Genomic DNA, 12,731 nt, shown 5'->3' with positions numbered 1-12,731 from the left:
ATTCAGCATTCAATTGCTTAAAAATGAATTTCTGTGTATAAAATGCCAATTACAATTAGCAATAAATCTCATTATGCTTGGAAGAGCTACCTTCTAGTCTTATGGACACAAGTGACATGGTTCTCTTTTTTAAACTAAGTAGGGGTTTATATATTTATAAATCCTTGATTATGAAGTTTGACCTCCCATTTTCCTTTTGGTAAAAAAAAAATCTTTGGGATCTTATTGTTATTTCCCACAGGCAAGAAGAGTTATTTTCCATTTTCCAGCTTTTCCATGATCAAATGCAGGCATCTTTCAGGAATAGAAACAACAAGTTTACTTCTCCAATTGCTTTGATCTTCCCACTCTCCCCAAGCTGTGAAAATAAGAAAACACAAGTATTGAGTACTTTCACCATATTTTTAAAAGAGGGACGAATTAGAAGAAAGTGGCTTGGTTAGGTTTCTGGAACAGAAACCAAGTTTTAGCCTTTGTAAAAAAAATTAATAGTAATACCCTTTAGCAATAATGTAATATGACTTGCCAAAGACCTTATAATTATGGCTATCTGAACTGAGAGGGCACCAAGAGGTATCAATCTCTGTGGTACCTCATGCTAATGAAGTTGTTTAAAACCACTTCCTAACCAGAGCAGCCAGATGGGAGCTATGACAGGGGACCCAGAATGCCACCAATTAGGATTTCCCTACCCCATAGCCCTACAACTGTCTACGACCAATAAATATTTACAACAGTTGCCTTGAATCAAAACTATACTTTTACCAATACACATGAGGTTTTCTGTTCTCACCTTCTTAAAAGAAAAGAAACAGGTTTTCACTTTTGTGAAAATATCAAATAAGTCCTATTCAGTTGCTTTTAATTAGTAGAAGGCCAAATACAGGTTCTAACATTCTTTCTTTCTTCTTCTTTCAGGTAGTATATAAATGAGGCTTTCAAACCCAATGGAAGAGGGTCCAAATTCAAGTTCAAAGCACCCTCTGAAATTCATCTGTCCTCTATACTTTGCTCTCCTTTCTCTTCCTGCTTTCTTCCACTCTTCCACTCTTCCTTTGTATTAAGGCCAAGTGATATCTGTGTCAAAAAATGAAAGTTTTCCTTGTCCTACCGTCTTTTCATCCATTCTACTACAGCCTGCTCTCTGCTTTTACCTCCCAAGACTTCCTTCCCTTTTCAGACAGCGCTGACCAATTTTTCTTCATGTTGAGCTTTCTCTGAACAACATTCATCTGTTCTGTCTATGCCTTCTGGAGTCACAGGGTAAAAAAAGCATAGCCACTCTTCCACGTGGCAACCTATTGCACATGTGAAAGTTGATTCTCTCAAAATAGTGAGAAGCTTTAAAATATCTATTTTCTCACAGACCACCATCAGATTTCTCTCTCACTCACTTCACTCTTCTAAAGACCACAGAGTAAACTGACATCAAAGATCTTTCAAACCAGAAGGGCAAAGCACTTTTTGGCTATGGCATGCCAATATCCATCCCTTCACATCTAGGTAATACTTAATTCTATGGCAAGAGAATTGAGCTTCACAGTCAAACACTACAAAGGCCACAACCATTATGTTCATTAAGTTATGCTCAGAAAGAAAGACTTTGGGTAAAAAAAAAAATCAAGATGGAAAAAGAGGGAATTGTCATTTTGCTTGTTGCTGAAATTTTCATCAACTAGAGCCTTCATGTTTCTGAGGTCTAATTATACTTGCTTGCAAGAGCTTCACTTTTGCTGCTACTAATCATTCTTCTGGTTTTGAGATTAGTCACAATCGGTAGTCTGAGCCTTCTACTGTTGTTCTTTTCCCCAAACAGGCCACATGATAGTCTCATTCACTGTAGAAATACACACTAGCCTACACCAGATAGATGCTCAGTGTCTATCTAAGGATTTATTGTGGTGGAGAAGAGGGTAGAAATGAAGGGAAAGGGACAGAGGAAGAAAAGATTTCTAATTCTAACTTCCATGTTACTATAACAAATCTACTACTAATATTTTTATTCTATTTGAAACTGTGTAAATATTGAGGGTTGCTTTTAAATTCAAATCAATAGCTGTCAGGTATTATACTATGGTAACTAAATATAAGTATTAATCATTCCAGAAATTCAGCCTACAGTCAAGTCAAGCTCTTTTGTTACAGTTGTTCTGGGTTTATTTCTCCAAGTTTTAAATCATCAAATTTAATGGCTTTAAAAATCACTTCAAATAAATATGCTCCCAGGCCCTTTTCTGTTTTGAACAAGTGATTTTTCAGATTACATGAACTACTAGGAATCTTAAATTTCCCTAAGAATTAATAATACTAAAACTAGTACCTATTGCTGCTGAAAGAGCGCTAGCCTGGATGGGATTCAGGAGAACTGCATTCTAGCCCAGGCTCTGCCACTGGCCATCCCCAGAGCATGGGTGATGAGATTAAACAACCTAACTTCCCATACAGTTCTAGAATTCTATGATTTGAAAAATTTGGCAAATGATTTATAAATATAGACACACATCTATATCAATATATACCTAAATTATCAACCTAATGGTAGAAGAATCAAGTTAAAAAATCATAGCTTGGGGGGTAAAAGAAAGAAAGGAAAGGTAAGAGAAAACATTTGTCTCTCCTATTTAATTATTCAGCATTAATAGTTATTAATAGTACCTCTTTTACTGTGTCCTTCAGCTTTTGGACATTTCTGTGGATATGCTGGTCATCACTCTCAATGTGCTAGAAAATGAAAAGCAGAGTAATTATTTTAACGTTGTTGTACTGATACTTTATGAACCTCAGCGTCCCCAACTGAGGTATGTTACAATTCACCTGGAGTTAAAGTTCTTAGCATTTGTGCCCACAATGACCTAGATTTCACCAGTGACCTAAATTTTCTGAGCTCTTGAATTCCCTTGGACACCAAAATCCAGTCATTTCCCTTGTTTACTTTTGGGAAATCTTACTGAGGTTTAAGTTTGTGGAAAGAGTAGAGTGGTTTATGCAAATTCAATCAAGATTAAAACCCTAACTGTACCTTATCAAAAATGCATGCTCAGAACAAGAAACAGACATAAAACATCATCTGTGAACAGTGGGCCCTCCCCAATAGGTACTAGGTCTCCTTTGCTCTGCCCACTTCACTCAAACTTTTTTCATAGTTTTAAATGTTCAGGGGCATAGAATTCACACACCTTTGATTTTGTCACTTCCCATGACATCAACAGGGTAAGAGTCTTTGCCCACCCACCATGGAACATTAAACCTTCCCATTTCCCTCTTTCTCTCTTTACCATCTCTTCCCTTGATCAATTTCTACTCGGTGGATCCATTTCCACATCTAGGTGTTCAGACACCTTTCACATCTCACATAACCTGAATTGCTTTTCCCAGGGACAAATGAGCCTCTACGCACTTGTCTTTCAGACCCCATTCATTACCATAAATTCAAAATATGACTCAATTAAAGTAAATACTCTGTGATTCCAAATGACTCCTATAAAGGTGTCACTGAGGCACCTCTTACTGCCAGCATAGAAGGAGGCAGTGAGGATTGGGGGGGAAAGGGCTCTAAATGAAAGAAGGAGAAAAGGCAGGTGATTAGGAGTGGGTGAACTTAGCCTGAGAGAACTTACACATTGGCTAAGCTTTTTGCTAAGGTTTTCCAGGAAAGACACCACTTGCTTCATGTAGGGCTGGAATCTATCAGACTCGGGGAGCAGCACTTCTTCAAGGGTAAAGTTCAGCACCTGCTTCATCAGATAGCAGCGCTCATTCATCTGCAGGCAAAAGTAAAACATCAGAGATCCTATTAGGGTACTTCCAGAAGATCCAAACCATCTTCACCACCGCTCCAAGTAACCATGGATGGCACACTGCTATGGCTTACATTGACTCCGTGGTACAGTTTCTCTCCAATGAGGCAAACATCTGTGTTGTTATCTAGCAAACTAGCCTGGAAGAGAAGAAAAGACTGTGTTTGGACATCGAGGAGACAGAACAAAAGTCTGTAAGTAGAGATGTACTTTATCCCCTCTCCCAAGAGCAGTCCAATGAAGACCAAGGAGAGAATTCAGATGTGTGCATGAGTTTAAAACAATGCACAGAGGAGTACAGAGCAAATGAATAGTCAGCTGGGCTCCTTTGGGGGTAAAACTCCATGTACATATTTTAAAGGCCAAAATGGAAGGTCTTCTGATAAAGCCCAATCTCCCAAGAGTCTATGACAAGACAAAATAATTCCTGGTCTACTAGTAGAGATAAATGATGGATTCTCAAAGATCTTAAATGTGCTCTGCAGAAAAATGTAAGAACTATTTGGGTTCTAAGTAGATAAGATACGAAAGAGAGAGATTGAGATGAGTACCTCCTCGGCCATCTTGAAGGTGTAGTTGGTGAAATAGGGCACTTGGAAGTTGGACTCGTCAAGCCTGCAGTAAGACCTGATGGGCACAGCTGCTCCTCCCTGCACTGACAGGGCAATGAGAAGAAGGCAGCTGGCGGCCAGAGTCCCCATAAGGGAAAAGCTCACAGATTTCTGCAGGGTGGCCATTGAAGACAACTCTCACTCTAGCAATTGGCAGGTAGGGAAGAAGAACCTGGTATCAAGAAAACAAGAACATAAAGGAAGATAATTAAGTGTCAAGAAGTATCACAACAAATGAATCAATCATACTAAGTTTGCCTGAAACACTTACCTGCTTCAATGATTCTGCTTGTGATGAAAAGGTAGAAGCTGCTGCTTTTATAGTCCTTGGGACACCAAATTTTTTTATTGTGAAAAATATGACATCAGCAATTATCTAATTTCCAGTGTCATCTTCTGAGAACTACCTAACCACCATAGGAGCCCACAAAACGCCACCTCCTGTCCTTCCCACCTTGATATGCAAGTGTTTCCCTACAACGTCACTATTAGGTTCCAGACGGTGCTTTTACAGGTAAATCCTTGAATTTTCTAAACCTGACATATTTTTCAAAGAAAACAATTGCTTTGTCTTTATAGAGTCCATGTTTTGTATAATGATTATAGTAACTGAGTAAGCATTTTGGTCATGGACTCATTTTCCTTTCAAGCTTTATAGATTCTTATCTCATTAGAGTTGATCAGAAATAATGACCTGTGTCCTATATCCTCTGCTTTAAGATGATGACATCTTGGAGATAATACCATTTTTTAAAATACTTTTTATCTTATTTTTTAATATGCTAAATCCTGAAGAAGACTCACACTTTAAAAATTAAAGTGTTAGCTAATCTAAGCACTATTTTCCTCCCATTCTTTTTTCAACTGATCATAACAATTATGGTAGATGCAAATATATCTTAAAATTTTTATTGAATTAAAATTAATATCAATTTAACTTAGTAAATATTAATGTTGAACAATCTTATCACTATTATTCTTAACATGCAAGTATTTTAAAAATACAGTCATCTAGTAGTTCATCTTGAAATTTTACCTGCACTCATTCTAAACAACACACAAGTCTCAAAATAATGTTTCCAAAATCTAATAACAAATTTTAGTGTGTGTATATATATATATCGGAAGAAGAGAATCTGGCACTATGTTGACTTTAAATTATTAAAACTACAATGACACTAACACCTAAAATCTAGACTGGAAAACCTCCTAAAGGGTGGGAGCAGAGAGCAAGTGCGCTGATCTATTGCTAGAAGAAGGAATGTGAATTTGAACAAATTAGTTCAATAAGATTTTTCTCTTCACAACTACTGCAGATCAGGAGTGTTGAAGAACTGGAATAAGGAAAGTGAGTAATTGTAGAAACTTGAGCATTTTGTGAGATGGCACAGACCTAAGTGAGGAGCCACAGTGAAGGGTGAGAATAGCATGAAGACACAGCTTTTGGAAAAATGACCCTAAAAGAACCATGCAAAAGGGAAGGGTAGGGAAGAGTAAATAAAAATTAGACTCATTCCAAACATTTTCTTAGGGTTGTTCATGAGCCTGAAATGATGAAACTCCTCTTTATCCAATTTTTTCTTTATGTAAGATATGACCATTTTTTACCAGAACTCTGTATAATGATATTAGCACCAAAGTTAAGCGAGTCTATGTATTAAATAGGCTTTTGTTGGTTTGCCTGAGAACCTGAGAAGTATACATATTTTGTTCCCATGGAAAGATAAGTTGTGACATCATTGAATTATATGCTTTTGAAGGAAAAGTCTTTGTCTTTTTTAACTTTTTAACCTCCAACCTTAAAACCGTTTTATGCACAAACATAGGAAATACTCAGTAGGAACATATGAATGAATAAATAGTTCTGTGTAATTAAATAATTTACTAAATATCTGTGGGAACATGCATGGAGGTATTTTTGAGACTACCATTATAGTAGCACTTCCAATGTTGGGATTTGACCCAGTACTACTTGCCAGCTTCAGTATTATTCCTGAATAGGGAATAAATATCTGTGAAACAAAACTAGAATGTCAGAAAAGTGTAAACCAGTCTTTAATAGCAACTACATGTCTATTATTCATTATATGGCCCTGGTGGACAACATGGATAGCATTAATGGAATCAAGATTTAGATTTTAGTGAACTTAACCAAAACCCACTAAAATGAAATCTGCTCTCTAGCTGTATATGGATTTGTGAATAGTCATACAAGGAGTCTCAAAAATAGAATAAAATTGCTCCTGTGGAAAAAAAAAAAACAGCTGAAGACATATGTGTGCTACATAACTTCAGATCATAATGGGTTTTCTCTTCAGTTGTTTCCTTATGAATTTTCAAGTCTTTCCCAGAAGCCAACACAGATAAAGGGCAAGCCCAGAGTCATGCCCCCAGGCCCCATACAGATTGTACCCAAGGTTGATCTTAGATACATGAAACAATTTACCTAGTCAAATCCAGGAAGGACTAACCAGAATCACCAACCAGAAGGGAGGCTATTCTGTTTCATTCATTATTATCCCTAGCACCCAGAACAGTGCTCGGCATGGAGCAGATGATGAAAAAATATTTGCTGATCACATGATAAAACTATGTTCCAACTTGTTAGCAAGAATTTTTTATTCTTCATACTCCTCAGTACAACACACATGATCATTGTTCCACACAAGGTTCCTCTCTTTCTCTCTCTCTTTCTGTGTGTGTGTGTGTGTGTGTGTGCACATGTGTGTGATTCTACACTCATTATTCTCATTCCCTCCATACTAAACACCCAACCACCTCTATGCCTGCCATAGGTTTCTGTTTTAATGCATTTGATATATATTTCTGAATATGTATGCATCCCTGTAAAACAGATTGTGGTTTAGTGCCTGTAGGATTTTTTTTTTTACAGGAATTATTCTTTGTCTTAATTGTTCACTTAGCACTATGGTCTTGCAATCTAACTATGTTGCCATATGTAACTCCTTTATCTAACATGGCATTCCATGGTGTGTATCAAAATTTTACTTGTTCCCCTTTTGATGGGCACCTAAACCACTTCCAATTGCCAACTCTACAGGCATTGCCGCATGATGCAACCTCATGTAAGTCATTTTATTCTACTTTTTTAAAAAATACCTTTGAAATAGTTACCCAGGAGTAGGTCCACTGGGTCACAGGGATAAGTTTATTCACTTTTACTGGGTACTGCCAGATTGCTGTTCAGAAAGGCAGCACAGATTCTCTCATATCAGTGAAGAAAGGTTCCTCTTTTCTTACATCTCTGCCCACACTTCAAATTATGCAGATTTAATTGTGCCAGCTTTTTTGGAGGTATAAAATGGTATCTCATTGTTGTTTTGATTTACATTTTTCTCCATACACTTGTAGCCACTTAGGTTTCCCCTTTCATGAACATCAGTCGCCTATTGTTCTAGAGGGCTTTGGTCTGTTGTTGTTTTGTTGTTGTTGATTTATAAGAGTGCCCTGTATATTTTATAAATTACTCTCTTGTAGTTTGTAGGCATAACAAACTCTTCTCCCAGTTGGTGTTCTATTGACTTTGTCTATATGTCCTTTGTTCAACAGAAAATTTAATTTGGATTAAAGACATTATTTTTCATTTTATCTCCCTAGGTCACAAAGTTGTTCTATCTTTTCTTTTACCTCATCTATGGTATTGCCTTTCACAATCAGGTATTTAATGCCTTTTTGTACACGTTGGAAAGTAGGGATCCAGTTTTATTTTTCTCCACATAGAAATGAGCCAGTTTTTCCAACACAGTTACTAAACAGTGAATCCTTTATCATATGTGTTTCCTATAATAAATAGCTATCTCTCTCTGAACTCTCTATTTTGTTGCATTGGTTTATTTACTTTTTTCTTACTATCCTTGAGCCCATTTTATAATATTTTTATTACTGAGGAGTGTCTTTATATCTAGACAGGAAAGTCTACACTTTTTGCTCTAGGTTGCCTTAGCTATTCTTAGACTTTCATATATATATTTTATATAAATTTGTAATAAATTTGTTAAAGTTCCTAGGAAAATGGAGTAGAAACTTTAATTCAGCTATCATTTAGTTCAAAGATTAATTTTAAGGGAATTAACATATTTATAATATGAATTCATTTCACTCAAGAGCATTTACTATCTCTCTACTACTTAAGATCTTTTATATACTTTGATCGTGTTTTAAATTTTTCTCCACTGAAGTCCTGTATATTATTTTTAAATCCTAGTTACTTTATAGAAGAAGCAAGATATTGAGCTATTAGTAATCACTTTCAACTTGGTGTGAATGAGTACCAAGTTGACTTGGAGAATGAGACTATTGGGGTTCTCCTCGCCTGAGAACATGAAGAGCATGGTCTTTTTTTAAGGTCAGTGGAAAGGCGAGATAGAGGTACACAGCAAAGAACAAAGCCAGAGACTGGGGTTTTCAAACACAAACCTTATTTATTTCCCAGTGCTGCTTGAAGATAACACTGACGATGCCCAAGATAACTTTCTCCCATAGCCACCTCAATCTGCTAACACCCTGCCCACAAAGACACTTGTCAACCATAGCCACCTTTCTCTTTTTCCTGAGGATTGAAACTTGTGAATCTGTACTATATGTCATCTTAAAGGAAAGACTCTACCATGGGAATGTGTCATAATATAAATGATTATATTTTCCCCTCTACTAATAACAAGTAGTACTAAAATCAATTTCAATTATAGAAGAAAGCAATAATTATACAAATTCCTCACTGTTCTAATGCTTATAAACAGAATTTGACATTGGCTTCCTGATGTCTGCCTCCACTGTCATAGATTTTTCAAAATCTATAGGATCCTTTTGAGTCTTTTATTTCATTATTTTTTGACTAGTAAGTATTAAAAATCATAATTCACACTTGCTTATAACACCAGATATTCAAAGTCATAGTTAATTAACTAATATCAGTGAATCTTATATACCAAATCTCTAATAAGTTTTGGGTTATTAATATTTCTCACAATCTCTCAGACCCATGTCTTATACTTAAAAAGTACAGTAATAGTTAACAACTGTGTTGTAGCAGTTTTAGAATTAATCTGAAGTGGGATTAATTTTGAGAGAAAACATTGAATGTCCCTAACTACTGACTAGAGAACTGGAAATTTAAATTGTACTTATATTTGTTAATTAACATGTCTTTAAAGAAATTAGAAGTACCTACAAGTCCTGAATAAGTAGGAAGGGAATTAAATATTATTTCTCACAGGCTAAATACTACTTTAAAACATACCTTTAAAAAGTCATATTCAAAACTCTATTTGGTGTGATTTTATCAGACCCTCTCAGTCTCTGATGGGAAAACCGTGGGCCAGTAAATGTCCAGTAAACTAGACATCCCTCATGTTCTCATGACCCTGTTGAACTTTTTCAAATACAAATGATCAAACACAGAATCAATTCACAAACGTCATCCTGAGAAAATGTCCCCTTTCCCTTTCCCTTGTCACTGCCCTAATTCAAAAGCAATGTGTACTATAAATAGGCTGAAGCATCACTAATTTAGGTCAGTTGGACAAGATGTCACTTTGAACCAGTGGAAAGTCTGAAATGCACTGTTTTAAAAGAAAAGTACTTCTATTTTCACTTCCAAATTCTCACAACCAAATATACTAAGCCAATAGCATCTCATTCTATTTAACAAATATCTATTTTGTTTCTGAATATTTTACCACACAAGGGTTCTTGGACCCATGTTTTATACTTAAAAAGTACAGTAATAGTTAACAACTGTGTTGTAGCAGTTTTAGGATTAATCAGAAGTAGGATTAATTTTGAGAGAAAACATTGAATGTCCCTAAAGTGCTGATTAGAGAACTGGAATTTAAATTGTACTTATACTTGTTAATTAACATGCCTTTAAAGAAATTAGAAGTACCTACAGGTCCTGAATAAGTAGGAAGGGAATTAAATATAAGAACCAAATAGAAATAGTGCTTGAAATCCTTAACAGGCTGGCCAAGGCAGGAGTTAATATAAATAACAAAGCCACAAACAAGTGGGATTATCTATTAGAATGTCCATTTGTGGTGCTCTAATAAGAAAAGTATCTGAGTAAGTTTTGTCTAGGAAATGGAGCAGAGACAAAGCTCTGCACAGAGTGCTGGGTAAGAGAAAAGGGTCAACATGCTCTATTCCTTCATTTACTCACCCATTCACTCACTAGAACATAAGCTCCAGAAGAGCACAGCCTCTATCTGGCACAATCCTTGGAATGAGGTCTAGTTGGATGATTAAATGAATTACAAGCAAAGGTGACTTCATGATTATTGCAATAATTTCCTTTTGACCATTTCTCTTATAAGCTCCTAGCACAGTGCCTGGCATCCAGCAGGCATTTAATAATTGTTCTCCTAGACCAGTGGTTCTCAACCTTTCTAATGCTGCGACCCTTTAATATAGTTCCTCATGTTGTGGTGACCCCCAGCCGTAAAATTATTTTCGTTGCTACTTCATAACTGTAATTTTGCTACTGTTATGAATTGTAATGTAAATATCCGTGTTTTCCGATGGTCTTAGGCGATCCTGCTAGCGGTTCTCAACCTGTGGGTTGTGACCCACAGGTTGAGAACCGCTGCTGTAGAGCCTAAGACCATCGGAAAACACAGATATTTACATGGTGATTCATAACAGTAGCAAAATTACAGTTATGAAGTAGCAATGAAAATAATTTTATGGCTGGGGTCACCACAACATGAGGAACTGTATTAAAGGGCCGCGGCATTAGAAAGGTTGAGAACCACTGTCCTAGATGAAGGGACAAATAAATATTTCTTGAAAAAGTAACTCTCATTATTTTTATCTCTTTTCATCTTTGCAGCCACCCTCGAATATTGAAAAGACAAGAAGCTGTATTCCCTCTTTATAGCTGGGGAAGTGAGATTTGTTTCTGACTTACCCAAAGCCACAGAGTCATCTTGAGAAAGCCAAACTTAAGTTCAGATCTTCTGACTCAACAGCTGCCGCCTTTACTCCCTATTGAGTTCTTTCCATTTTCACCCACTACAGTCTGGTTTCTTCTTCAAATTTATTACTAAAAATCATTTTGGGTCATGCATTTGATACGGCTGGCACTGAGTTTGAATTAAAGAACTGAAGTCCCATGGTTGACATGAGCCCCACCTATATTGTAGCAAGGAGGTAGCCATTAAGACTATGATCTCTCTAGTTGGTCTGCTTAGATCTGAATCTGGCTCTGCCTCTTATTTAACTGGATGGCCCTAGGTCAGCTATCTAAAGGTTCTGTTAAAAGAGAATAATAATAGTTCCAACTCCATAGAGTTATTGATATAACTGTTCAAGAGTCATTAGCTATTAACAATAAGGAAACTCTTTGTAGACAAAATATGGAGCAACCAAGAGAAAATGAAAACAGTCACAAGTTGGGAAATAAAGATTCTGCAACATAATGAGTTATTTTATTTTGGACAGACCAAATCTGTTGAATGAATTAATTAGTCTTGACTTGAAATTTTAATGAGGTTCCCTTCTCCTTCATCTTCTGTGATCAAACTGTCCTAAATCTTTTTGTTTCTTCCTTTGAAATAAATCTTGATTTAGATCTTTCCATCTTTCAATAAATAAATATATACTGACACTATCTGTTATTAGAACCACCACAAGTGTGAGTTGTTAAAAACAATCCCAGAAAAGATATTTGTAATATATCAGACACAAAAAAAACTCTAATTCAGAATACATAAAGAGTTCTTGCCAATCAGAAAGAAAAAGACCATCCTGAAGAAAAAAAATGGACAAGACACTTTCCAAAAGAAGATATTTAATAGACGTATGAGAGGAGTTAGGAATAAGGAATAAGGAATGCAAAACTAAAACCACACACCTACCAGAATGACTAAAAATTTTTTAAAAGACAATACCAACTGTTGGAAAACATTTAAAGCAAATGGAACTTTCATAAATTGCTTGTAGGACTATAAATTGCTACAATCACTTCAGAAATTTGTTTTGCAATATCTACCAAAGCTGAACAGATACGCACTCTATGACCCAACTATTTAAATTCTAGCTACATATTCAACAGAAATGAGTTTGTTAACAAGAGACATTTACAAAAAATATGCATAACATATGCATAACATAATATAACAGAAAGATCTAAATCAAGACTTATTTCAAAGGAAGAAACAAAAAGATTTAGGACAGTTTGATGACAGAAGATGAAGAAAAAGGAAACCTCATTAAAATTTCAAGTCAAGACTTAATTCATTCAATTTATAAATGTGAATTCTTAAACCATGTAGGATACAGTTTTACAAGAAATGCACTATAACTA

At 35.8% G+C, this 12,731-nt stretch overlaps 1 protein-coding gene across 1 annotated transcript; it reads right to left on the bottom strand.

The window, feature by feature from the left end:
* Positions 1-280: 280 nt before the first annotated feature.
* Positions 281-4,534, bottom strand: IL22 (interleukin 22; the record flags this gene model as incomplete). Its single annotated transcript, XM_080660772.1, has 5 exons — positions 281-358; positions 2,656-2,721; positions 3,618-3,761; positions 3,872-3,937; positions 4,349-4,534. The coding sequence occupies 5 exons, from the start codon at positions 4,532-4,534 to the stop codon at positions 281-283; spliced, it is 540 nt and encodes a 179-aa protein (XP_080516898.1).
* Positions 4,535-12,731: the final 8,197 nt, after the last annotated feature.

The sequence above is a fragment of the Plecotus auritus genome (assembly GCF_963455305.1).
Source record: "Plecotus auritus genome assembly, chromosome: 3".
Taxonomy (NCBI): domain Eukaryota; kingdom Metazoa; phylum Chordata; class Mammalia; order Chiroptera; family Vespertilionidae; genus Plecotus; species Plecotus auritus.
Note: the sequence above shows the minus strand (reverse complement) of the source record. Positions and strands in the feature narration are given on the sequence as shown.